The following is a 26,689-nucleotide window of genomic DNA, read 5'->3' on the forward strand; positions in this document are numbered from 1 at the left end:
CGGGCGCTGTAGCTCATGCTTGTAATCCCAGCACTTTGGGAGTCCAAGGTGGGCGAATCACGAGGTCAGGAGATCGAGACCATCCTGGCTAATATGGTGAAACCCCGTCTCTACTAAAAATACAAAAAAATTAGCCGGGCGTGGTGGCGGGTGTTTGTAGTCCAAGCTACTCGGGAGGCTGAGACAGGAGAATGGCGTGAACCCGGGAGGCGGAGCTTGCAGTGAGCCAAGATCGCACCACTGTGCTGCAGCCTGGGCAACAGAGCGAGACTCCGTCTCAAAAAAAAAAACAAAAAAAAGAGACAGGGTCTCACTCTGTTCCCAGGCTGGAGTGCAGGGGCGCAATCATGGCTCACTGCAGCCTTGACCTCCTGGGCTCAAATGATCCTCCTGCCTCAGCCTCCCGAGAAGCTGGGACCACAGGTGTGCCCTACCATGCTTGGCTAATTTTTAATTTATTTTTTGTAGAGACGAGGTCTTGTTTTGTTGCCCAGACTAGACTTGTTACATTCATAGTGACAGAATGGTGGGTGCCAGGGACTTGGAAAACAGGTAGGGAGTGTTTCATGGGGACACAGTTTCAGTTTGGGAAGATGAGAAAGTTCTGGAGATGGGTAGTGGTGATGGTTGCACGACCATGTGCATGCACTTAATACCACTAACTGTGACCTTAAAACTGGTTAAAATATTAGATAGGCTGGACACAGTGGCTCACGCCTGTAATCCCAGCACTTTGAGAGGCCGAGGAAGGTGGATCACCTGAGGTCGGGAGTTCAAGAACAGCCTGGCCAACATGGTGAAACCCCGTCTCTACTAAAAATACAAAAGTAGCTGGGCATGGTGGTGCATGCCTGTAATCCCAGCTACTCGGGAGGCTGAGGCAGGAGAATCACTTGAACCCGGGAGGCAGAGGTTGTGGTGAGCTGAGATCATGCCATTGCACTCCAGCCTAGGCAACAAGAGTGAAACTCCATCTCAAAAAAAAAAAACAAAACACCAAAAAATCAAATTAGCTGGGTATGATGGCACATGCCTATAATCCCAGCTACTTGGGAGGCTGAGGCAGAAGAATCGCTTGAACCCAGGAGGCGGAGGTTGCAGGGGGCCCAGATCGTGCCACTGCACTCCAGCCTGGGCAACGGAGCAAGACTCTGTCTCAATAAATAAATAAATAAATAAATTATTGGATATTATTAAGATGGTAAATTTTATGTCATGTATATTTTACCACAAATTTAAAAAATGGTAAATGACTAAAGACCAAACAAAAATGTATTAGGATAATGGTCCACTTCTGCAGTGAAGGAGTTAATGGAGACCTCCAAGAAGCTGGTTCAAGCCCCCTAAACCCAGACCTGGAGGAAGACCCTGCTGAATAGATGACGTCACAGACAGAGGCAGAAGCCCCAGGATTGGTGGAGAGACAGACATTGGAATGAGAGAAACAGGGTATGGACCCCAGGCAGGGTAGAACTCAGTCCTCCGCCGGCCCGCTCCCCGTTGTACACCCCAGGCCCACCTTGATCTTGGAGCCGGCAGTGCTGGGGCGCCCCTTCTTGTCTCCATCCAGCTTCTCGGGGAAGAGCATCCGGAGGAAGGCCCTGGGTAGGAGAGGGGAGAGGAGGAGTTGGAGGTATGGCTGGACCTTGGGGTGCCCTCCTCCAGAGGTGGGGCAGCCTCAATGCCACAATGCAAAATATGGTTCTCTCAACGTAGAGGGGAGTTGTAATGGGTGAGATGCAGAAGGTTGGTTTTTTCTGTTTTTTTTTGAGACGGAGTCTCGCTCTGTCGCCCAGGCTGGAGTGCAGTGGTGCGATCTCGGCTCACTGCAAGCTCCGCCTCCTGGGTTCACACCATTCTCCTGCCTCAGCCTCCCGAGTAGCTGGGACTACAGGCGCCCGCCACCTCGCCTGGCTAATTTTTTGTATTTTTAGTAGAGATGGGGTTTCACCGTGTTCGCCAGGATGGTCTCGATCTCCTGACCTCGTGACCCACCCGCCTCGGCCTCCCAAAGTGCTGGGATTATAAGTGTGAGCCACCACGCCTGGCGGTTGTTTTTTTAATTTGTTTTTTGAGACAGGGCTTCGCCTTGTCCTCCAGGTTGGGGGGCATTGGTGTCATCATAGTCACTGCAGCCTGGAACTCCTGGGCTCAAGCCAATGTGTGAATGTATTGAATGCCACTGAATTGTACATTTCATTTTATTTTATATTTTATTTTATTTTATTTATTTATTTCCTTTATTTTTCTTTGCCACAAAAAGGGAACAACATGGATAAATTGTACATTTTAAAATGGTTAATAAGTCTGGGCACGGTGGCTCATGCCTGTAATCCCAGCACTTTGGGAGGCTGAGGCAGGAGGATCACCTGCAGTCAGGAGTTCGAGACCAGCCTAACCAACATGGTAAAACCCCATCTCTACTAAAAATACAAAAATTAGCCGGGTGTGATGGTGGGACGCCTATAATCCCAGCTACTTGGGAGGCTGAGGCAGGAGAATCGCTTGAACCCAGGAGGCGGAGGTTGCAGTGAGCTGAGATAGTGCTACTGTACTCCAGCCTGGGCGATAGGGCAAGAGACACTGTCTCAAAAAAAAAAAAAAAAAAAAAAAAAAAAAATTGGACCGTGGTGATGGTTGCACAATTCTGGGAATTTGCTAAACGTCATTGATTTAGACATTGCTTAATGTGGGTGGATTTAATGGTAAGTCCGCTCCTGGGAAATGTGGGTGCATTCTGGTTTAAAGGTCAGGTTAGATTCAAATAGTTCTAAATCTGTTTGTTCAGATGCTGATAGTTCAGAATCAGATGCAGATTCTGATTCTCCAGGTCTGGGGTGGAGTTTGAGATTCTGCCTTCTTTTCTCCCTCAGAGATAAGGTCTGTTGCCAAGGCTGGAGTGCAGTGGCACAGTCACGGCTCACTGCAGCCTCCACCTCCTAGGCTCAAGTGATCCTTCCATCTCAGCCTCCTGAGTAGCTGGGACTATAGGCATGTGCCACCACACCCAGCTAATTAATTTATTATTATTATTTTTTACTGGTAGAGTACACAAGTAAAAAAATGATTTTTTTTTTTTTTTTTTTTTTTTGAGACGGAGTCTGGCTCTGTCGCCCAGGCTGGAGTACAGTGGCCGGATCTCAGCTCACTGCAAGCTCCGCCTCCCGGGTTCACGCCATTCTCCTGCCTCAGCCTCCTGCGTAGCTGGGACTACAGGCGCCCGCCACCTCGCCCGGCTAATTTTTTTTTGTATTTTTTAGTAGAGACGGGGTTTCACTGGGTTATCCAGGATGGTCTCGATCTCCTGACCTCATGATCCGCCCGTCTCGGCCTCCCAAAGTGCTGGGATTACAGGCTTGAGCCACCGCACCCGGCCAAAAAAAAAACAATTTTTTTTTTTTTTTTGTAGAGACAGGGGTCTTGCTATGTTGCCCAGGCTGGTCTTGAACTTGGGACCTCAAGTGATCCTTCTGCCTAAGGAAATTCCACATTGGAAACAAGGCCCAAGGATGCCCAGGTTGCTGGTCTGGGAACCACATGTCAAAACTTTAAGGATCCCTGTCATATTACTTTACGCCTGATACTACATTCTTTGTGGGTTTTTTGTTTTTGTTTTTTGAGATGCAGCTGTTGTCCAGGCTGCAGGCTGGAGTGCAGTGGCGCAATCTTGGCTCACTGCAAGCTCCGCCTCCCAGGTTCACGCCATTCTCCTGCCTCAGCCCCCTGAGGAGCTGGGACTACAGGCGCCTGCCACCTCCCCCGGCTAATTTTTTGTATTTTTAGTAGAGACGGGGTTTCACCGTGTTAACCAGGATGGTCTCAATCTCCTGACCTTGTGATCCGCCCGCCTCGGCCTCCCAAAGTGCTGGGATTACAGGCGTGAGCCACTGCGCCCGGCCTTTTTTTTGTTTTGAGACAGAATCTCCCTCTGTTGCCCAGGCTGGAGTGCAATGACACGATCTTGGCTCACTATAACCTCTGCCTCCTGGGTTCAAGTGATTTTCATGCCTCTGCCTTCTGAGTAGCTGGAATTATAGGTGCGCGCCACCACACCTAGGTAATTTTTATAATTTTGGTGGAGACAAGGTTTCGCCATGTTGCCCAGGCTGGTCTCAAACTCTTGGCCTGACGTGATTTGACCACCTCGGCCTCCCAGAGGGCTGGGATTATAGGCGTGAGCCACCGCGCCCGGCCTCTGGAATTACTTTTTACATCAGAACTAGTCCATAGAAACAGCATCCTGGCCGCACAGCCACTCCCCTTGAGTTTGTGGCGAGATGGCAGCTCTTGGGAAGATGGGGTGGTGCCTGGTCCTCCCTCCATCCCCTTGGGGGGTTGTAGCCGGAGGTCCCCATGCCTGTGACCACTCACTGCTCACTGGTCTGCATCAGCTCTATGAGGTCAGAGAAGAGAACGTCTCGGTTCCTCTCGCAGAAGCCGCTGACGTCGTAGGAGACCTGGAGGGGACAGGACAGCGCTGAGGACAGTGAGGGACTGAAAGACCTGGCTGGGAGGGTGGGCGCAGAGTGCTTACAGCCCAGGTGGTCAGGGGTTTCCTGGGGCCTGCTGTGGGGTGAGGGGATCGAGGAGTGTCTACAGCGCTGGTTGGGGGGTATCTACAGTTCAGAATAGGGGATGGGGGTGGGCTCCCTGGAGGGCTGATATTCAAGTTGAGGTTAGAGGATCGTAGCTGTATCCCAGGTCAGAGGTAAGGGGAGGTGGGGGTTACAACCTAAATGAGCCGGGAGAGAGCTGCAGTTTGCATCAGAGGCCACGTGGCAGTGAAAGTTATAGCTCAGATTGGTGGGTGAGGGGTTGCAGCCTGGGTGGGGGGCCCCTGGGAGTCAGAGGTTAGATTAGGTATCTGTGACCTGGTCAGTCAGGGGCCAGTGTGGGGGGCCTGTGTCAGGATAACAGCCCTACCTCAGGGATCCCTGCGAGGGGACTTCAGCCAGGATTGGGGGTTGGAGCTGCTACCAAAGGTTGGTTGGGGCTCTCTGTAGTTCCGAGCAGGGCTTTTGTAACCAGGCTGGCATGCTGTGGCACAATCTTGGTTCACTACAACCTCAGCCTCCTGGGTTCAAGTGATTCCCCTGCCTCAGCCTCCCAAGTAGCTGGGATTACAGGCGCCCACCACCACGCCCAGCTGATTTTTGTATTTTTAGTAGAGATGGGGTTTCACCATATTGGCCAGGCTGGTCTTGAACTCCTGACCTCAGGTGATTCACCCGTCTTGGCCTCGCAAAGTGCTGGGATTACAGGTGTGAGCTGCCACTCCCAGCCTCTCCAGCCCATTTTAGGGGCAATCCTAGGAACTTCTGCTCTCATGTTGTGAGATCCTCAGATCACTGCCCGAGAGTCTACAGTCCTGTCCGCTGGAGAGCGGGGCTGCAGGCATGGCTGGAGGCCAGTGGATTTCTGTAGCCTGGGATAGGGGTCTGTAGGAGGGCGTCAGCACATTTTGAAGGCTGGTGGCTCACAGAAGGGACCTGGGGGCTTTGGGGATTTCCTCTCCAAATTGGGATCAGAAAGTGGGGGGCTGTGTCCTAGTCAGGGGGTTATGATTTACACTGGGGCTTATCTGGGAGCACAGGCGGTCTGGTACTCAAGCTGGTGTTAATCGGGGGGGATTTCTGTTCCCTCTGTTAGGGAGTTGATGTGTAAGGGAAGCTGTTGCCTGGATCAGAGGCCATCGGGTTTCTGCAGCCCTGGCCCAGGGAACACGGTGGTAGTGGTGGTCGTGGTGCTGGTGGGGTCCAGGCAAGTTTGGGGCTTAGAGAGTTCCTGGGGGGTCAGCTGGAAGGGTCTGTAGTTCTGGTTAGTAGGGGGTGGATTGAAGCAGGGGGACGGTGGAATTCTACAGCTCTGGATGAGGGTCCTAGCAGGCTCGCTCCAGCCTGCGTGCTGGAGGGTGGGGGCTACAGCCCGGAGCCCTGGGGTTCTGCGAGGTGGCACAGGGTGGGGTAGGGGCCAGGGGCACACCTTGCCAGCGTAGTGGTGGATGACGAAGCCGGCGCTCCAGCTGTTGAAATGCTCGTGGGTGCCCACGGCCGCCTGCAACTTCTGCAGCAGTGTCTGGTCTGCTCCCCCGCCCGTGGCGTGCATGGTGGCACACACGTCGTCCAAGACGCTCATGATGCCTGGGGGGCTCTGTGGGGCGAGGGGGAGCCAGCAGCGGTTCAGTTTGGTCTGCCTTGCCTCCCCATGGCTCATCAGTGTGGAGATTAGGGAAGGGCGGGGGTGGAGGAGTAGAGGGAGCTAGAGCTTTGGAGGCGGGGAGGGCACCAGGGGCTTCCAAATACAAGCACAAAAGGCATTGCAGGGGTCGGGGATGGAAGGGATAGGGGGGCAGGGGTGTGTGGGGCTGCTGTGGAAGCTCGCTGGGGTGGAGAAGTGGCTGGGGGCCCCTCAAGAGATTCAGGTCTCAGACTAGAATCCCTTGGTAGGGGGACCTGCCTTATTTATTTGTTTGTTTGTTTATTTACTTATTTATTTATTTAGAGACGGAGTCTTGTTCTGTTGCCCAGGCTGGAGTGCAGTGGTATGATCTCAGCTCACTGCAGCCTCCATCTCCCAGGTTCGTGATTCTCCTGCTTCAGCCTCCGGAGTAGCTGGGATTACAGGCGTGCTGCCACCATGCCAGGCTAACTTTTGTATTTTTTAGTAGAGATGGCGTTTCACCATTTTGGCCAGGCTAGTTTCGATCTCCTGGCCTCAGGTGATCCACCTGCCTTGGCCTCCCAAAGTGCTGGGATTACAGGCATGAGCCACCGTGCCCAGCCTAAATACTTTTTAAATTTAATTTTTTTGAGACAGGGTCTTGTTCTGTTCCTCAGACTGGAGTGTGGTGGCGCAATCATAGCTCACTGCACCCTCGACTTCCTGGGCTCAAGTGATCCACCTCAGCCTCCCGGGTAGCTGGGATTACAGGCGCCCACCACCATGCCTGGATAATTTTTTGTATTTTTAGTAGAGACGGGTTTTCACCATGTTGGTCAGGCTGGTCTCCAACTCCCGACCTTAGGTGATCCGCCCGCCTGGGCCTCCCAAAGTGCTGGGATTACAGGTGTGAGCCACCGTGCCCGGCATGGAATCTGCAAATTTGACTCTGACTCTGAGCTGGGGTTTCCGGGGCAGTGTTTATTGAATGATTAAGCGACAGGTGGACAAGTAGGCGGAATGAATGGATGAGGGGCGGAAGGGACATTTTGGTTGTGTTCTGTCTGCTGGAAGGCCTGAGTGTAGCGTGGAGAAGGGCCTGAGGATGCCATAACATCCTTGTCCCTCCCCCCATCTTCCAGACTCAGCTTAGGGGCCCAGTGAGACGCCCCCGCGAAAGTTGACCCAGCCCTCACCAGCTTGTTTTCGATGAGGTCACAGACGACCTTGTTGTTGAAGTACTGGATTGGAGTCCAGCGGATGCCTTCCTGTACGTACTCCTCCTGGGGATGGAAAAGAGGGTGGGCGGGGGGGGCAGTGAGAAATGTGTGGCCACCCTTCTCCCCATGTCCTCTCCTCTTCTCCATCTTATCACTTAGGACTGTCTCTGGTAACAAAGCCCATCACTCCTGTGTGAGCAAGGCTGGAAGTGCCAGGGAATTATATTTGGTTCTGGGAGTCCTTGACCAATAATCAACAGGAGCGGGTAGATAAATACCCCAGCTCCCTCGCTTCTCTGTGTGCTCCATGAAGCCTCCTCGAGTCCCAGTGCAGTTGCACACTGGTTGTCCACAGCATAACTTGCTCATTAGTGTCCTATTTGGGCTCTTTTTTTTTGAGATGGAGTTTCGCTCTTGTTGCCCAGGCTGGAGTGCAATGGCACGATCTTGCCTCATCGCAACCTCTGCCTCTGCCTGAAGGGATTCTCCTGCCTCAGCCTTCTGAGAAGCTGGGATTACCGGCTTGTGCTGCCACGCCTGGCTAATTTTGTATTTTTAGTAGAGATGGGGTTTTTCCATGTTGGTCAGGCTGGTCTCCCACCTCGGCCTCCCAAAGTGCCGGGATTACAGGCATACAGGCATGAGCCACTGCACGCAGCTTGCTTTTTTTTTTTTTTTTTTTTTTTTTTGAGACCAGGTTTTGCTGTTACCCAGGCTAGAGCTCAGTGATGCGATTCTAGCTCACTGCAACTTTGACCTCCAGGGCTCAAGTGATCCTCTCATCTTAGCCTTCTGAGTAGCTGGGATCTCGGGAGCACACCACCACACCTGGCTAATTTTTATGTTTTTTGTAGAGATGGGGTCTCACTATGTTGTCCAGGCTGGCTTTGAACCCCCAGGCTCAAGCGATCCTCTTACCTCAGCCTCCTAGATAGCTGGGGCTATAGGTGTGAGTGATTGTGTCTGGCTCGGTCTGTCTCTCTTTTTTTCCTTTTCTTTTCTTTTTTTTATTTTTATTTTTATTTTTATTTATTTATTTATTTATTTATTTTGAGACAGGGTCTCATTCTGTTGCCTAGGCTGGAGTGCAGTGGCGCAGTCTCAGCTCAGTGCAACCTCTGCCTCCTGGGTTCAAGTGATTCTCCTGCCTCAGCCTCCTGAGTAGCTGGGATTACAGGTCCCCACCACCACGCCCGGCTAAGTCTTATATTTTTAGCAGAGACGGGGTTTCACCATGTTGGCCAGGCTGGTCTCAAACTCCTGACCTCAGGTGATCCACCCGCCCCAGCCTCCCAAAGTGCTGGGATTACAGGCGTGAGCCACTGCGCCCGGCCTCTCTCTCTCTTTTAAAAAAATCCCTGTCTCAGCCGGGCACGGTGGCTCAAGCCTGTAATCCCAGCACTTTGGGAGGCTGAGACGGGCGGATCACAAGGTCAGGAGATCGAGACCATCCTGGCTAACACGGTGAAACCCCGTCTCTACTAAAAAATACAAAAAACTAGCCGGGCGAGGTGGCGGGCGCCTGTGGTCCCAGCTACTCCGGAGGCTGAGGCAGGAGAATGGCGTAAACCCGGGAGGCGGAGCTTGCAGTGAGCTGAGATCCGGCCACTGCACTCCAGCCTGGGCGACAGAGCCAGACTCAGTCTCAAAAAAAAAAAAAAATCCCTGTCTCAGAGCTGGGCATGTTAACTCATGCCTGTAGTCCCAGCACTTTGGCAGGCCAAGGCAGGAGGATTGTTTGAGGCCAGGAGATCAAGACCAATCTGGGCAACAAAGTGAAACATTGACTCTACAAAGAAGTTTTAAAATATTAGCCAGGCATGATGGTGTGTGCCTGTGGTCCCAGCTACTTGAGAGGCTGAAATGGGAGGATTGTTTGAGCCCAGGAGGTGTAGACTGCAGTGACCTGTGATCACACCACTGCACTCCAGCTTGGACAACAGAGCGAGATCCTGTCTCAAAAAAAAAAAAAAAAAAAAAAAAAAAAAAAAAAGGCCGCGCATGGTGGCTGATACCTGTAATCCCAGCACTTTGGGAGGCTGAGGTGGGTGGATCATGAGGTCAGGAGTTTGAGACCAGCCTGGCCAATATGGTGAAACCCTGTCTCTACTAAAAATACAAAAATTAGCTGGGCATGGTGGCGGGTGCCTGTAGTCCCAGCTTGGGAGGCTGAGGCAGGAGAATCACTTGCACCCTGGAGGCAGAGGTTGCAGTGAGCTGAGATCATGCCACTGCACTCCAGCCTGGGCGACAGAACGAGACTCTGTCTCAAAAAAAAAAAAAAAAAAAAAAAAAAAATCCCTGACTCTCTTCCTCTGTCTCCTCTTGGAGCTTCCTGGGATTGCCTCCCAGAAAAACCATTTGTCCCTGAATCCTTGCCTCAGGCTCTGCTTCTGGGGGAGGGGCTAAATGCAGACAGCAGGGACTATTGCCTTATTGTTCATGGCTGTGTCTCCAAGCACCCTAAACAGTACCTGGCACACAACAGGTGCTCAATAAATAATTGCTGAATGAATGAACTAAGAGGCACGGTCCTTCCCAAAGCTTTAGAGGCAGAAGGAAGTGTCACTATGGAGCCTGGGCAGGTTGGCACAGAGAGGTGAGAATGTGGTGGGGAGGGCTGAGGTGTCCCCTAGTTGCTAAGGGATCCTCATGGTCCTTCCACCCCACCCCCACCTCACGGTCCTCCATCCCTGGCCGCTTGGCTGCCCACCTGCTCGGCCTTCAGGGTGAGTTCGATAAAGATTTGCTGCAGCTTCTCGTTGACGAAGTTGATGCAAAACTGCTCGAAGCCATTTTTCTGCAGAAGGAGGAAAAGGGTCCTTCCCTCAATGTCCTGGTGCTAGAAGTTCTTGTGGCCACCCCGAGCTGCCCCAGGGAGGACAGGATGTGGGCTGGAGGCAGGGGGCCTTACCTGGAAGATCTCGAAGCCATAAATGTCCAGCACACCGATGCTGTACTCTTCCTGGGGTTTTTGCATAGCACGGTTGATGGCCTGTGGTGTGGGTGGAGACAGGAGGTCAGTGGGCGTCGGTCAGATCTGAAGCCCCCGCCCACCACTCCTTAGACACACGCCTAGCCAACTTCATGGGTGATGTCCCCTCATGCCAATTTCCCTCCAGCCCTCTTTAGCTCTGCCCTTCCTGGCTCTGTATATGGTCTCCCCACTCCCCAGTCAGTCACTCAGAGGAGAAACCCAAGTGTCAGTGCATCAGGGTCTGTGGCTCCGGAGCTCACTCTGCCCCTGAACCTCTCTGCACCTCTATTTTCTTATCTTTAAAACGGGTTGATAATAGCAACTACTTTATGGGGCTTTTTCTTTTCTTTTTTTTTTTTTGAGGTGGAGTCTCACTCTGTTGCCCAGGCTGGAAAGCCAGTGGCGCAATCTCGCCTCACTGCAACCTCCGCCTCCAGGATTCAAGAGATTCTTCTGCCTCAGCCTCCCAAGTAGCTGGGATTACAGGCATGCGTCACCACACCTGGCTAATTCTCATATTTTTAGTAGAGACGGGGTTTTGCCATGTTGGCCAGGGCTGATCTCAAACTCTTGACCTCGGGTGATCTGCCCACCTTGACCTCCCAAAGTGCTGGGATTACAGGCATGAACCACTGTGCCTGGCCATACATTTTATACTTTATTTATTTTTATTTTTTATTTTGAGATAATGTCTCAGTCTGTTGCCCAGACTGGAGTGCAGTGGCTTGATCATGGCTCACTACAGTCTCAACTTCCCGGGGTCAGGGATTCTTCCACCTCAGCCTCCTGAATAGCCGGCATTACAGGCACCAGCCACCGTGCCCAGCTAATTTTTGTATTTTTGTAGAGAAAGGGTTTCGCCCTGTTGCCCAGGCTGACTCCATACATTAAAAAAGTTTTTATTTTATTTTATTTTATTTTGTTTATTTATTTATTTTGAGACAGAGTCTCGCTCCGTTGCCCAGGCTGGAGTGCAATGGCATGATCTCAGCTCACTGCAACTTCCACCTCCCGGGTTCAAGTGATTCTCCTGCCTCATCCTCCCAAGTAGCTGGGATTAAAGGCATGTAAGGCATGTGCCACGACTCCTGGGTAATTTTTAGTAGAGACAGGGTTTCACCATGTTGGCCAGGCTGGTCTTGAACTCCAGACCTCAAGTGATCCACCTGCCTCAGCCTCCCAAAGTGCTGGGATTACAGGCATGAGCCACTACATCTGGCCAAGGTGTTTTTTTTTTTAGAGACAGAGTCTTGCTCTGTCACCTAGCCTGGAGTGCAACAGTGCAATCATAGCTCACTGCAGCCCTGACCTTCTGGGTTCAAACGATCCCCCAACTTCAGCCTCCTGAGTAGATGGAACCACAAGTGCACACCACCACACCCAACTAACTGGAAATTTCTGTAGAGGTGGGGTCTTGCTATGTTGCCCAGGCTAGTCTTTTTTTCTCTCTCTCTCTTTTTTTTTTTTTAGACAGAGTTTTGCTCTTGTTGCCTAGGCTGGAGTGCAATGGCACGGTCTCGGCTCACGGCAACCTCTACCTCCCGGGTTCAAGCAATTCTCCTGCCTCAGCCTCCGGAGTAGCTGGGATTACAGGCATGTGCCACCACGCCCGGCTAATTTTGTATTTTTAGTAGAGACGGGGTTTCTCCATGTTGGTCAGGCTGGTCTCGAACTCCCGACCTCAGGAGATCCGCCCACCTCAGCCTCCCAAAGTGCTGGGATTACAGGCGTGAGCCACCGAGCCCAGCCACCCAGGCTAGTCTTGAACTTCTGGCCTCAAACGATGCTCCCACCTCGGCCACCCAAAGCATTGGGATCGCAGGCGTGAGCCACTGCACTTGGCCTCCATAAATGTTTGTGACCCCAGAGCGCCCACTCTGCCCTCCAGCCCCAGCCCCACTCGCCTCCACGAGGAAGTCGAAGAGGCGGGCATAGAGCCCCTTGGCCAGGGCGTCGCGGGTGTAGGCTGCCTGCTCCACGTTGAGGGTCACATCGATGGACTCACTGCGCCCGCCCCAGCGGCTGTCCATCTTGCGGCTGGTCAGCTTCTCCTGCAGTCGCCCACTGTCAATGCCCAGCAGGTAGGCGGGAAAGGCCAGGACTACCGGGGCAAAGGTCAGGGCAAAAACGGGACAGTTGGTTGGGCTCTTGTGCCTCCTGCATGGGCCTCCTATTATCCCCATCTTGCCAGTGACACCGACGTTGTCCCCGTGGGCTCTCAGCTTCCTGGGGGCAGAGCTGGGAGGACGCAGTTCACACACCCACAGGCCTCCATCCCGCCCTCCCTGACACCCACACTCACGGTCCACACTCTCCACTCGGGCGTAATTCCCGTCTTCACAGAAACTGATGTTCCCTAGGTGCAAGATCCCCGCCACCAGCTGCAGGACCAGCTGCTGGATGCTGGGCGGGATCCCAATGACCTGCATGGCGCTCTGTGGGTGCAACGGGATAAGAAACTGTGCTGCGAATCCCGGCCTCCAACCTGCCTCCAGGGGCAGGCTTGAGGGGCCACAGCACGGACTCAGGGAGTAAGCACCCTTGGGTCCCCGTCCTGCCCCTTTCAATCACTTGCTGCGTGACCTTGGGCAAGTGCCTGCACCTCTCTGGTCTTTGTTTTTTATTATATTTTTTATTTTTGAGACAGAGTCTCCCTCTGTTGCCCAGGCTGGAGTGCAGTGGCGTGATCTTGGCTCACTACAACCTCCTCATCCCGGATTCAAGCAATTTTCCTGCCTCAGCCTCCCGAATACCTGGGATTACAGGTGTGAGCACCATGTCTGGCCTAGGCTTTGGTTTCCTATTTTATTTTTTAAAGAGTCTCACTCTTTCACCCAGGTAGGAGTGCAGTGGCGCTATCTTGGCTCACTGCAACCTCCACCTCCTGGGTTTAAGCGATTCTCCTGCCTCAGCCGCCTGAGTAGCTGGGACTACAGGCACATGCCATCACGCCTGGCTAATTTTTGTATTCTTAGTAGAGACGGGGTTTCACTATGTTGGCCAGGCTGGTCTCGAACTCCTGACCTCAGGTAATCCACCTGCCTCGGCCTCCCAAAGTGCTGGGATTACAGGCATGAGCCACCGCGCCTGGTCTTTTTTTGGTTTTTGAGATGGAGTCTCACTCTGTTGCTCAGGCTGGAGTGCAGTGTTGTGATGTCGGCTCACTGCAACTTCTGCCTCCTGGTTTCCAGCAATTCTCCTGCCTCTGCCTCCCCAGTAGCTGGGATTACAGTCACGCACCATCATGCCCGGCTAATTTTTGTATTTTAAGTAGAGACGGGGTTTAACCACGTTGGCCAGGCCGGTCTCAAACTCCTGACTTTAAGTCATCTGCCTGCCTCGGCCTCCCAAAGTGCTGGGATTACAGGCGTGAGCCACTGTGCCTGGGCTGGGCTTCGTTTTCCTAATTTGTAACTCAGGGGAGTTTCTGGGGCTGAGGTCTGCCTGGCTGGGGACTGGGGTGGAGGCCGGTGCTCACCAGAGTCTCACCAAAGTCACTTCTGTCGTCGGTGCCGTCCACCTGGTAGGTGTCCGATTGGTTGAGGTAGTAATAGTAGTCTGGTGTCATGAGGCCCAGGTTCTGCCTTTGCTCCTGGGAGGCCCCTTCCAGCAGCTGGAGTGTGTGCAATGTTCATGCATCTGGTGCTTGCCTGGCTCAGCCCCTGTGATCCCCCCATCTGCCCTGCCATGCCCTCCCAAGCATGTACTTTTCCATTGTCCACCCTGCTGGGCTCCAGGTGGGGCTCACTCTCCCCCAGCCTCTTCCCTGCACCTGGTAGTAGATGTGGAAGTTCCTCTCATTTTCATTCTGCATGACCACGCGGGACTTCTCCAGCAAGAAGTTGGAGATCTTGCCCCCATCCGGCTCCCCACCTCGGCTGAACTGGATCTCAAAGTACTTGCCCTGAATTTGAGAGAACCATGTCAGCACCCCAGCATCCTGGGGTGCAGGTTGGGGAAGGATTAGGGATGGGTCTTATGAGCCTTGCCTCTCTTCCCTTCTTCCTTTTTTTTTTTTGGACAGAGTCTCACTCTGTTGCCCAGGCTGGGGTGCAGTGGCGCTATCTCGGCTCACTGCAACATCCACTTCCTGGGTTCAAGTGATTCTCCTGCCTCAGCCCGCTGAGTAGCTGGGACTACAGGTGCCTGCCACCACGCCCAGCTAATTTTTGTAGTTTTGGTAGAGACAGGGTTTCATCATGTTGGTCAGGCTGGTCTTGAACTCCAGACCTCAAGTGATCCACCTGTCCCAGCCTCCCAAAGTGCAGGGATTTCAGGCGTGAGCCCCCCCGTACCCAGTCCAAGGGTATGGAATTTAGTAAACCATGTGCATGTGCAGGTGTAATACTAAAGTCTATGAGATGGATATTAACATCATCCCCATTTTATGGATGAGCAAACAAAGGAAACTCAGGAAGTTACATCGATTTTTTTCCCCCAGGCTACACAGCTCACAATGACAGAATCAGACCCTGAATTCAGATCTGTTTACCTATCCTGTCTTCCACTGGGCCCAGCAGAGCACCCACACAAAGAACGAGTCCCAGAACTATTGTCGAAAGAAGGAATAAATGAGGGACTAAATTGGACCTGAAATGTGAATGGGAACAATGTAGCATGGCTGCAGCCAGGGAGCATTTAAGAATGTTACACAGGGGTGTCATGGCCTCCACAGTTCTGCCAATGGGGGACTCCCTTTTGAAATGGACCATGAGCAGGAAGTGAGTCTCCCATTCAGGAGCAGGTATTTCCTGCTGGGTTTCCAATGGGCTCTTGTCCTGGCAATGCAGATGTGTGTATGTGTGGCTGTGTGTGTAGAAAGGTCAGCACGGATGGAGCAGCTTCTCCAAGCAGAGCTGCAGAGACTCACAAAGCGGCTGGAATTATTGTTGCGCACAGTCTTGGCGTTGCCGAAAGCCTCGAGCAGTGGGTTGGACTGCAGGATGATATCTTTGACATGCTGGGGGCAGAGGCAGGTCGGGTGGGAAGAAGTCAGACGGGGGCAGGAGTGCAGATGAGTGGGGCTGCACTACCATGCAGGTGAGGGCGACCCAGCTCATCCTTCTGTTTTTCTCGTCTCACCTGGACCTTGTTGCCTCCGCCAGACACCTTGGAGATGTAGCCCATGATGTATTTAGCTGCCACTGTCTTCCCAGCTCCACTCTCTCCACTGGGGATGAATGGAGGAATAAATGATCAGTGGATGGGGTTGGGGGGAAGAGCCCTTTTTAGTGCCTGACTATTTATTCATTAAGCACCTACTGTGTGCCTGCCAGTATTCCGGGTACTGGGGATGCCATAATGAACAAGACAGATAAAATCTCTGCTTTCAGCCGGGCATGGTGGCTCATATAATCCTATAACCCCAGCACTTTGGGAGCCTGAGGAGGGAGAATCACTTGAGGTCAAAAGTTTGAGACCAACCTGGCCAACATGGTGAAACCCAGACTCTGTTAAAATACAAAAATTAGCCGGACATGGTGGTAGGCGCCTGTAATCCCAGCCAGCCACTCAGGAGGCTGAGGCAGGAGAATTGCTTGAACCTGGGAGGCGGACGTTGCAGTGAGCTGAGGTTGCACCATGCACTCCGGCCTAGGTGACAGACTGAGACTCTCACACACACACACACACACACACACACACACACACACACACACACACTCTCTCTCTCTCTCTCTCTCTCTCTCTCTCTCTCTCTCTCTCTCTCTCTCTCTGCTCTCATAGAGCTGGTATAGATGGATTGACTGAGATGGGGTCTCATTCTGTTGCCCAGGCTGGAGTGCAGTGGTGTGATCATAGCCCCCTGTTCCTGCCTGGAACTCCTGGGCTCAAGCAATCCTCCCTCCTCAGCCTCCTGAGTAGCTGTGGACTACAGGCATGCACCACAGTGCGCGGCTAATTATTTTATTTTTATAGAGACAGGGTGTTGCCATGTTGCCCAGGCTGGTCTTGAACTCCTGGCCTCAAGAGATCCTCTTGCCTTGGCCTCCCAAAGTGCCGGGATTACAAGCATAAGCCACCACACCTGGCCTGAGGTGACATTTAGAGGGGACAGACAGACAATAGCAGAATGAATCAATAAAATACATTGTGAGTCAGATGGTGACAAGGAAAATAAAACAGGGTGAGGGCAGAGAGGGACAGCAGGGCTGTGTTCAGATTGGGAGTTTCAGGCAAACCTCCCTGGGGGCAGTGATGATGTTTCAGTGGGGGCCTGGGCAGCAGGGTCTGTGGCGCCCCAACCCCGTCCATACCTAATGATGACACATTGGTTCTCACAGTCGATAAGCATGTTCCGGTACATGTTGTCCGTGAGGGCGTAGATGTGCGGGGGATTCTCATACTGGGCCTGGTGGGGGAGGTCAGGTCTCAGCCCAGGGCTGGGGGCTAGAGGTCTCGGGGCTGTGGCTCCCACCCAGCGCCAGCCTCTGCCTCCCACCCAGCCCCAGCCTCACCGCGCCCTGGTAGAGGTCGATCTCACGGTCGGTGAAGTAGGGCATCTGCTTGAAGGGGTTTACGGAGATAAGCACAGAGCCGATGTAGGTCTGAGGGATGGTTAAGGGTCGTGCAGTGTACTGGTAGGTTTTGTCCTCCCTGTCCCCTCATCCTGTCCCCACCCAGGGCTTCCCAGAACTGCATTGCTTGGAGGTGGAAGAGATGTAGATATTGGATGCACCTCGAGTCTCTTGGAAAAAACAGGGCTGGCCGGGTGCGGTGGCTCATGCCTGTAATCCCAGCACTTAGGGAGGCCGAGGCAGGCAGATCACTTGAGGTCAGGAGTTCAAGACGAACTTGGCCAACGTGGTGAAACCTTGTCTCCACTAAAAATACAAAAAATTAGCCGAGCATGGTGATGCGTGCCTGTGATCCCGGCTACTTGGGAGGCTGAGAGAGGAGAATCACTTGAACCTGGGAGGCAGAGGTTGCAGTGAGCTGAGATCGTGCCATTGCATGCTAGCCTGGGCAACAAGAGCCACTCAGTCTCAAAAACAAAACACAAAAACAAAAAAATTAGCCAGGCATGGTGGCTCATGCCTGTAATCCCAGCTACTTGGGAGGCTGAGGCAGGAGAATCGTTTGAATCAGGGAGGCAGAGGTTGCAGTGAGCCGAGATTGTGCCACTGCACTCCAGCCTGGGCGACAGAGCAAGATTCCATCTAAAAAAAAAAAAAAAAAAAAAAAAAAAAAAAGAAAGAAAAGAAAAAAAATAGGGTTGGATGTGGAATGGGGGAAACGGAACACACTGGGGCTGAGCTTCTCCAGGACAGAGGGAGCAGTGGCAGCCACAGCTGCCCCCAACCAGAGCCCTGCTGTCACTCTGTCCTCTGTCTCACCACCTGGTGCTCTCCCGGCCCATCCCTCCCTCTGCTCCATCACCCTCCTCTCCGTCCATGGCCCAGCCATTCATTCCTTCCCTGCCTGCCCGCCTCCATCCTTGGCCCAGGGTACGAAGATGTAGTCGTCCATGAAGCGCTTCCGCAGGTTGGCGGCAATGGCGTCTTCGGTGATCTGGGGAAGGAGCACCATGTCATCCACGCCGCTCTGCTTCACGTTGTGGCTCTGCCAGTGGAAGCGCTCCTTGCTGCCCTAGGGGGTGAGAAGGGGTTCGGGGTGAGCCCTTGCACGGGGATGCGGCACCTGGCTCACCGATACCATCAACTGGGTTCTGTCCCACCTCCCCAGCTCCACCTCCCCAGCTCCACCTCCATTCCTCCTTCCCCATCTCCAGGAGAGGCTGGCAGCAACCAAGCCAGGTCCCCTGCCCCAGACAGAAGTTGCACCGCCTCAGATCCAGCCCTCAGCCCTCTTTATTTTTTTTATTTTTAATTTTTATTTATTTATTTATTTTGAGACAGAGTCTTACTCTGTCGTTCAGGCTGGAGTGCAGTGGCGCAATCTCGGCTCACTGCAATCTCCACCTCTCGGGTTCAAGCGATTCTCCTGCCTCAGCCTCCCGAGTAGCTGGGATTACAGGTGCCCACCACCGCACCCAGCTAATTTTTAATATTTTTGATAGAGACGGGGTTTCACTATGTTGGCCAGGCTGGTCTGGAACTCCTGACCTCAAGTGATCCACCCACCTCGGGCTCCCAAAGTGCTGGGATTACAGGCGTGAGCCACCGCACCCGGCCTCTTTCTTTCTCTCTCTCTCTCTCTTTTTTTTAATTAATTTTTTTTCGCCAGGTGCAATGGCTCTTGCCTATAATCCCAGCACTTTGGGAGGTTGAGGCAGGAGGATCACTTGAGGCCAGTAGTTCGAGACCAGCCTGGGCAACATAGCAAGGCCCTGTCTCTATTAAAAGAAAACGCCGGACGTGGTGGCTCACGTCTGTAATCTCAGCACTTTGGGAGGCCGAGCTGGGTGAATCCGAGGTCAGGAGTTTGAGACCACCCTGGCTAACATGGTGAAACCCCGTCTCTACTAAAAATACAAAATTAGCCAGGTGTGGTGGTGCATGCCTGTAATACCAGCTACCCGGGAGGCTGAGGCAGGAGAATCGCTTGAACCTGGGAGACGGAGGTTGTAGTGAGCTGAGATCACGCCATTTCACTCTAGCCTGGGCAACAAGAGCTAAACTCTGTCTCAAAAAAAAAAAAAAAAAGGCAATCTGAAAAGGCTATATACTGTCTGATTCCAACTATAGGATATTCTGGAAAAGGCAAAACTATGAGGACAGTAAAAGATCAGTGGGGCCAGACGCAATGGCTCAACCTGTAATCCCAGTACTTTGGGAGGCCGAGATGTGAGGACTGCTTGAGGCCAGGAGTTCAAGACCAGCCTGGGCAACACAGCGAGACCCCCATCTCTACAAAAAATAGAAAAATTAGACAAGAGTGGTGACATGTGTCTGTGGTCCTGGCTACTCTGGAGGCTGAGGTGGGAGGATCACTTGAGCCCAGGATGCGGAGGTTGCAGTGAGCTGATATTTTGCCACTACACTCCAGCCTGGATAACTCTTGTCTCAAAAAAGAAACAAACAAAACAAAAAAACAAACAAAAAACCAAACAAACAAAAAAAGTTTTTTTTTTTTTTTTTGAGACGCAGTCTCACTCTGTAGCCCAGGCTGGAGTGCATTGGCCGGATCTCAGCTCACTGCAAGCTCCGCCTCCTGGGTTCACGCCATTCTCCGGCCTCAGCCTCCCAAGTAGCTGGGACTACAGGCGCCCGCCACCTCGCCCGGCTAGTTTTTTGTATTTCTTAGTAGAGACGGGGTTTCACCGTGTTAGCCAGGATGGTCTCGATCTCCTGACCTCGTGATCCACCCGTCTCGGCCTCCCAAAGTGCTGGGATTACAGGCTTGAGCCACCGCGCCCGGCCACAAAAAAAGTTTTGAGACAGGGTCTCACTCTGTTGCCCAGGCTGGAGTGCAGTGGTTCGATCATAGCTCTGTGCAGCCTCTACCTCCTGGGCTCAAGCAATTCTCCCATCGCACCACAGGCTCGCGGGTAGCTGGGACTACAGATGTGCACCACCATGCCTGGATAATTTTTGTATTTTTTGTAGAGATGGGGTCTTGCTATGTTGCCCCGGCTGGTCTTGAACTCCGGGACTCAATGGATTATCTGTCTCAGTCTCCCAAAGTGGTGGGATTATAGGCGTGAGCTACCACACCCAGGCCCTCAGCCCTCTCCTTTGGTCTCTTTGCCCATTCGTCACCCCACCTAGTGCCCCTCACTTCCCATGAAGGATGCCAGGCTTGGCGGGCAGGGCACAGGAGCAGGAGCAGGGCAGACTGCAGGAGCAGAGCAGGGAGACCCGGGCAACTTGGTGGGAAGTGGGCACATCATGGTTCTCACTTCCTGCCAGCCTCCCAGCCTCTCCCTTTCACATCCCCCATCCCCTCCCCAGGCCCAGGCCAGTCCCTGACTTCTCTGTGGCATTTGACCCACTGCTGCTATGTGGCCTCCTTCCTTCTCCCCCTCCCACCTCTCCTCTTCTCTTGTGGTCACACATCCCAGCTGGTCCCTTTGAGCTCCTCCAGGCCACCATGTCCTGTGACCTCTGCCCTCTGTGCCTGTGTGTGACTTTGTTCCTCAGCTCCACCCTCTACTCCCAGCCCTGCCTCCCTGCTGCCCCTGCCACGGCCTTCTCCTCTGTGTCCCTTCACCTTGCCCCTCAGTAGTGCCAGCACCTTCCCAGATTCCCACTTTCTCATTTCACTTCCTCTCTGTTTTTCTTTTTCTTTCCTTTTTCTTTTTTCTTTCTTTTTTTTTTTTTTTTTTTTTTGAGTCAGTCTTGTTCTGTCACCCAGGCTGGAGTGCAGTGGCGGGATCATAGCTCACTGTAGCCCTGACCTCCTGGGCTCAAGAGATCCTCCCACCTCAGCCTCCTGAGTAGCTGGGACCACAGGTGTGTGTCACCATGCCCAACTAACATTTAAATTTTTTTGTATTGATGGAGTCTTGTTATGTTGCTCAGGCTGGTCTTTAACTTCTGGCCTCAAGTGATCCTCCCACCTCAGTCTCCCAAAGTGCTGGAATTTCAGGCATGAGTCACCTCGCCTGACCCAGACGACACTTTATTTTTATTTTTTGGTTGAGACAGAGTCTCGCTTTGTCGCCCAGACTGGAGTGCAGTGGCCGGATCTCAGCTCACTGCAAGCTCCGCCTCCCGGGTTCACGCCATTCTCCTGCCTCAGCCTCCTGAGTAGCTGGGACTACAGGCGCCCGCCACCTCGCCCGGCTAGGTTTTTGTATTTTTTAGTAGAGACGGGGTTTCACCGTGTTCGCCAGGATGGTCTCGATCTCCTGACCTTGTGATCCGCCCGTCTCGGCCTCCCAAAGTGCTGGGATTACAGGCTTGAGCCACCGCGCCCGGCCTACGACACTTTCTTTAGGCCCCATGGAGGAGACTGAGGCACATGCTCTCCAAAAAACTCCTCTTCCAGGAAGCCTGCCCTGGTTGCTCTCCTTTTAGCCCCACTGAATTTATCTGGTGCCTTAAACATCGTGGCTTTCTCAGGCTCACTCTGTCTCTATTCAGTACATCTCTGCAAAGGAGTCGTCTGACAGATAGGAGTGATGGCAACTTGGAACTATCCCATTTGGTGAACTCATGGTCAGATAAGATGTTTCTCCTCTTGAAAGCTCCCCCATCCCCAGGCCAGGAACTGCTGGAGGCAGAGACTGGGGCTGAGTCTTTTCTCTGTCAAATGAACAAGGGACAAAGGTAAAGAAAGAAACCCAGATTGAGAGCAAACCCCCCCCTCCCAGGGCAAATGAAGCTGGGAATGAAGTATTTTTGTTTTATTGAGATGGGGTCTTACTATGTTGCTGGATGGAATGCCGTGGTGAGACAATGGCTCGCTGCTACCTCTGCCTCCAGGGCTCAAGCGATCCCCCCACCTCAGTCTCCTGAGTAGCTGGGACTACAGGCACACACCACCAAGCCCAGCTAATTTTTTGTAGTTTTGGTAGAGATGGGGTTTCACCATGTGGCTCAGGCTGGTCTTGAACTCCTGAGTTCAAGCGACCTTCCTAACTGCTGGGATTACAGGCATGAGCCACAGCTCCCAGTCCGGGATTGAAGTCTTTTTTTTTCTGAGATGGAATCTTGCTCTGTCGCCCAGGCTGGAGTGCAGTGGCACAATCTTGGCTCACTGCAAGCTCCGCCTCCCGGGTTCATGCCATTCTCCTGCCTCAGCCTCCTGAGTAGCTGGGACTACAGGCGCCCTGCCTGCCACTGCGCCCGGCTAATTTTTTGTATTTTCAGTAGAGATGGGGTTTCACTGTGTTAGCCAGGATGGTCTCGTTCTCCTGACCTCGTGATCCGCCCGCCTCGGCCTCCCAAAGTGCTGGGATTACAGGCGTGCGCCATCACGCCTGGCCAGGATTGAAGTCTTTAAAGTGGACTGTGTTTGCCAGTGGATTCCAGGGATACAGGCAGGGCTCAAGCAGAAGCGTCCACATGGGCCACTGTAAGGCAGAAGTGGAGCCAGTCTCTCCTGGGGGTACTGGGGAGACACGGAATGTTCTTGAGCGGGGTCGGGGGGAGGTGGAGGTGCATGGTCAGATTCTGGACACGCTGACAGCTAGAGGTGGGGGTTGTTGAGGGATGCCCATGGGCATTAAATAAGCCCAGCCTTTGGCATGGGGGTAGATCTGGGTTCTGATCCTGCCTGGGCGAACAGCTGCTGCTGTGAGTCTCTATCTCATCTGTAAACAGGAGAGGCAGCTCCACTTCCCAGGGTTGATGAGAGGATGAACTGCTTTGGGGGAACAAGGTGGGATGGGAGGCTGGTGCCCCTCTCCAAGCCTGAGTGGTTATGAGGATAGACCCAGGCTGAAGGGTGTTTGAAAGAATTAACACGGCCGGGCGTGGTGGTTCACACCTGTAATCCCAGCGCTTTGGGAGGCCGAGGCGGGCAGATCATCTAAGGTCGGGAGTTTGAGACCAGCCTGACCAACACGGTGAAACCCTGTCTCTACTAAAAATACAAAAATTAGCCTGGCGTGGTGGTGCATGCCTGTAATCCCAGTGACTCAGGAGGCTGAAGCAGAACAAATTGCTAGGGTGGCAGAGGTTGCGGCGAGCCCAGATCATGCCTGAAACTCCATCTGAAAGAAAGAGAGAGAAAGAAAGAAAGAAAGAAAGAGGAAGGAAGGGAGGGAGGGAGGGAGGGAGGAAGGAAGGGAGAGGGGAGGGGAGGGGAGGAGAGAGGAGAGGAGAGGAAAGGAAAGGAAGAAGGAAGGAAGGAAAGAAAGAAAGAAAGAAAGAAAGAAAGAAAGAAAGAATGAACACTCACAGAGCACCTACGCTGGTTTGGGGGATGCAGATCATCGATATTACCAGCCATCATCACATCATCTCAGTGTGGGGCAGGCTCGGAGGGAAATGGAGGCTGGAGAAGTATAGCAGCTTCCCTAAGGACACTGGACTAAAGATGCAGGTATTGTTTCCAAGGGTGTGGGATTTGAACCTGGGTCTATTCAACAGCAAAGGACAGGTTCTTGGCCGGGCGCGGTGGCTCACGCCTGGAATCCCAGCACTTTGGGAGGCTGAGGCAGGTGGATCACCTGAGGTCAGCAATTCGAGGCCAGCCTGGCCAACATAATAAAAATACAAAAAATTAGCCAAGTGTGGTGGTGCACGCCTGTAATCCCAGCTACTCAGGAGGCTGAGGCAGGAGGACTCGCTTGATCCCTCGAGGCAGAGGTTGCAGTGAGCTGAGATTGCACCACTGCACTCCAACCTGGGCAAACAGAGCAAGACTTGGTCTCAAAAAAAAAAAAAAAAAAAAAAAAAAAAAAAACACGCACAGGAGGCTGGGCTGGTGCTGAGAAGGAATTTTTTGGTTTGGTTTGGTTTGGTTTTTGAGAGAGGGTCTCACTCTGTCTCCCAAGCTGGAGTGCAGTGGCAAAGTCATGGCTCACTGCAGCCTTGAGCTGGGCTCAAGTGATCCTCCTATCTCAGCCTCCGGCGTAGCTGAGACTACAGGCACATGCCACCGTGCCTGGCTAATTTTTTTTTTTTTTTTTTTTTTTGAGACGAAGTCTTGCTCTGTCGCCCAGGCTGGAGCACAGTGGTGCGGTCTCAGCTCACTGCAAGCTCCCAGGTTCACGCCATTCTCCTGCCTCAGCCTCCTGAGGAGCTGGGACTACAGGCGCCCGCCACCACAGCAGCCAATTTTTTGTATTTTTAGTAGAGACAGGGTTTCACCGTATTAGCCAGGATGGTCTTGATCTCCTTACCTCGTGATCCGCCCACCTCGGCCTCCCAAAGTGCTGGGATTACAGGCGTGAGCCACCTCGCCCAGCCACGCCTGGCTAAGTTTTAAATATTTCATAGAGACAGGGTCTTGCTCTGTTGCTCAGGCTGATGTCTAACTCCTGGGCTCAAGTGATCCTCCCACCTTGGCCTTCCAATATGCTGGGATTACAGGTGTGAGCCACTGTGCCTGGCCTGAAAAGGGTTTTGATAAATAGCTGGGAGAAAGGGTGCACCAGGCGGGGTTAACTGTCTGGGAGAAAGGTGAGGTGTGGCTGCAGCAGAGACAGAGAATGGAATGCAGGGGTAGTCAGGGCTTCAACCCCTCACACTGCTTCTGGCCAGAGTAGTCGGCATGAATTCTCTCCCTCCCTCTCTCCCTTCCTTCTTTCCTCTCTCCCTCCCTCCCTCCCTCCCTCCCTCCCTCCCTTCCTTTCTCACTCTGTCCCTCCCTTCCTTCCTTTCTCCCTTTCTCCCTCCATCTCTCTCTTCCTTTCTCCATCTCTCCCTCCATCTTTCTTTCTTTCTCTTTCTTTCTCTTTCTCTCTTTCCCTCCCTCCTTCCTTTCCCTCCCTTCCTCCCTTCCGTCCTTCTCCCTCCCTCTCCCTTTCTTTCTTTCTTTCTTTTTCTCCTTTCTTTCTTTCTCTTTCTTTCTCTCTCTCTCTTTCCTTCCCTCCTTCCTTTTCCTTCCTTCCTTCTTCCTCCCTCCCTGCCTGCCTTCCTTTCTCTCTCCCTCCATCTTTCTTTCTTTTCTTTCTTGTCTGTCTTTCTTTTTCTCCTTTCTTTCTTTCTCTTTCTCTCTTTCCCTCCCTCCTTCCTTTTCCTTCCTTCCTTTCTTCCTTCCTTCCTTCTTCCTCCCTGCCTGCCTTTCTTTCTTTCTTTCTTTCTTTCTTTCTTTCTTTCTTTCTTTCTTTCTTTCTTTCTTTCTTTCTTTCTTTCTCTCTCTCTCTCTCTCTCTTTCTTTTTCTTTCTGTCTTTCTCTCTCTCTCTTCTTTCTTTTCCTTTTAATGGAGAACGGGGTCTCACTATATCGCCCAGGCAGGTCTCAAACTCCTGGGCTCAAGCTATCCTCCCACCTCTGCCTCCCTGAGAGCTGGGATTACAGGTGTGAGCCACAGTGCCTGGCATTTTTTTTTTTTTTTCAGAGTGTCACTCTATTGCTCAGGCTGGAGTGCGGTGGCATGACCTCATGCAGTGGTGCAACCTCCACCTCCTGGGTTCAAACGATTCTTCTGTCTCAGCCTACCAAATAGCTGGGATTACAGGTGCCTGTCACCATGCCCAGCTAATTTTTCTATTTTTAGTAGAGACGGGGTTTCGCCATGTTGGCTAGGCTGGTCTCGAACCCCTGACCTCAAGTGATCCGCCCGTCTCTGCCTCCCAAAGTGCTGGGATTACAGGAGTGAGCCACCATGCCTGGCTTCTTTTTTCTCCTTCCTTCCTTCCTTCCTTCCTTCCTTCCTTCCTTCCTTCCTTCCTTCCTTTCCTTATTTCCTTCCATTGTTTTCTTTCCTTCTTTCTTTTCTTCCCTTCCCTTTCCGTCCGTCCGTCCATCCCTCCCTCCCTTCCTTCCTTTTTCTTTCTTTCTTTTTTTTTTTTTTTTTGTTTGAGATGGAGTCTCACTCTGTCGCTCAGGCTGGAGTGCAGTGGTGCAATCTTGGCTCACTGCAACATCCACCTCCCGGGTTCTAGCGATTCTCCTGCCTCAGCCTCCTGAGCAGCTGGGACTACAGATGCATGCCACCTCACCCAGCTAATTTTTGTATTTTTAGTAGAGACGGGGTTTCACCGTATTAGCCAGGCTGGTCTTGAACTCCTGACCTCGTGATCCACCCACCTTAGCCTACCAAAGTGCTGGGATTACAGGCGTGAGCCACTGTACCCGGCCCTTCCTTCCCTTTTCTTTTTTTTCCTTTCTTCTTCTTCTTCTTTTTTTTTTTTTGTTTTTTGAGACGAAGTCTTGCTCTGTCACCCAGGCTGGAGTGCAGTGGCGCAATCTCGGCTCACTGCAAGCCCCGCCTTCCGGGTTCACGCCATTCTTTTGCCTCAGCCTCCTGAGCAGCTGGGACTACAGGTGCCCACAACCACACCTGGCTAATTTTTTGTATTTTTAGTAGAGATGGGGTTTCACCATGTTAGCCAGGATGGTCTCGATCTCCTGACCTCGTGATCCGCCTGCCTCAGCCTCCCAAAGTGCTGGGATTACAGGCGTGAGCCACCGCACCCAGCCCTTCCTTTCTTTTTCTTGTCTTTGTTGAGACAAGGTCTCACTCTGTCACCCAGGCTGGAGTGCACTGGTGCAATCATGCATCATTGCAGCCTTGAACTCCTGGGCCCAAGCAATCCTCCTGCCTTGACCTCCTGAGTAGCTGGGCATATGGGTGGAAGCCACTGGGCCCAGCTGGGAGATTTTAGTTTTGTTCAGTGTGCTAAGAGCTCAACACTTTATTTTAAAAACTTATTTAATTTATTTTTTTGAGACAGGGTCTTGCTCTGTTGCCCAGGCTGGAGTGCACTGGTGCAATCATAGCTAACTATAGCCTTGACATCCAGGCTCAAGTGATCCTCCCACCCCAGCCTCCTGAGTAGCTGGGACCATAGACAAGTACCACTGTGCCCAGCTA

General features: G+C 52.6%; 1 protein-coding gene and 1 long non-coding RNA gene across 12 annotated transcripts in view; both read right to left on the reverse strand.

The window, feature by feature from the left end:
- MYO1F (myosin IF) overlaps nucleotides 1-26,689 on the reverse strand; it is a 59,040-nt gene that overhangs the window by 17,837 nt on the left and 14,514 nt on the right. For 4 of the 11 annotated variants that reach the window (XM_028838593.2, XM_077979765.1, XM_077979763.1 and 1 more), the window contains exons 2-16: nucleotides 17,806-17,943; nucleotides 16,812-16,901; nucleotides 16,611-16,705; nucleotides 15,439-15,526; nucleotides 15,227-15,316; nucleotides 14,129-14,260; nucleotides 13,835-13,969; nucleotides 12,659-12,791; nucleotides 12,261-12,457; nucleotides 10,294-10,374; nucleotides 10,093-10,179; nucleotides 7,356-7,442; nucleotides 5,983-6,150; nucleotides 4,372-4,457; nucleotides 1,520-1,601 (exon numbers count right to left, since the gene is read on the reverse strand). In XM_028838593.2, coding sequence (XP_028694426.1) covers nucleotides 1,520-1,601; nucleotides 4,372-4,457; nucleotides 5,983-6,150; nucleotides 7,356-7,442; nucleotides 10,093-10,179; nucleotides 10,294-10,374; nucleotides 12,261-12,457; nucleotides 12,659-12,791; nucleotides 13,835-13,969; nucleotides 14,129-14,260; nucleotides 15,227-15,316; nucleotides 15,439-15,526; nucleotides 16,611-16,705; nucleotides 16,812-16,901; nucleotides 17,806-17,943 — 1,689 coding nt within the window. Of the gene's footprint in view, nucleotides 1-1,519; nucleotides 1,602-4,371; nucleotides 4,495-5,980; nucleotides 6,151-7,355; nucleotides 7,443-10,092; nucleotides 10,180-10,293; nucleotides 10,375-12,260; nucleotides 12,458-12,652; nucleotides 12,792-13,834; nucleotides 13,970-14,128; nucleotides 14,261-15,226; nucleotides 15,317-15,438; nucleotides 15,527-16,610; nucleotides 16,706-16,811; nucleotides 16,902-17,805; nucleotides 17,944-26,689 lie in introns of all 11 variants that reach the window. The other 7 variants (XM_077979767.1, XM_077979764.1, XM_077979766.1 and 4 more) reach the window with 7 other exon arrangements.
- On the reverse strand, nucleotides 20,547-23,017 carry LOC144337068 (uncharacterized). The gene is made up of 2 exons (XR_013409700.1): nucleotides 22,787-23,017; nucleotides 20,547-22,086 (listed from the first exon to the last, which is right to left on the reverse strand). It is a non-coding gene; the product is annotated as an uncharacterized LOC144337068 (long non-coding RNA).

Source organism: Macaca mulatta, chromosome 19 (genome assembly GCF_049350105.2).
Source record: "Macaca mulatta isolate MMU2019108-1 chromosome 19, T2T-MMU8v2.0, whole genome shotgun sequence".
In the NCBI taxonomy this organism is placed as follows: Eukaryota; Metazoa; Chordata; class Mammalia; order Primates; family Cercopithecidae; genus Macaca; species Macaca mulatta.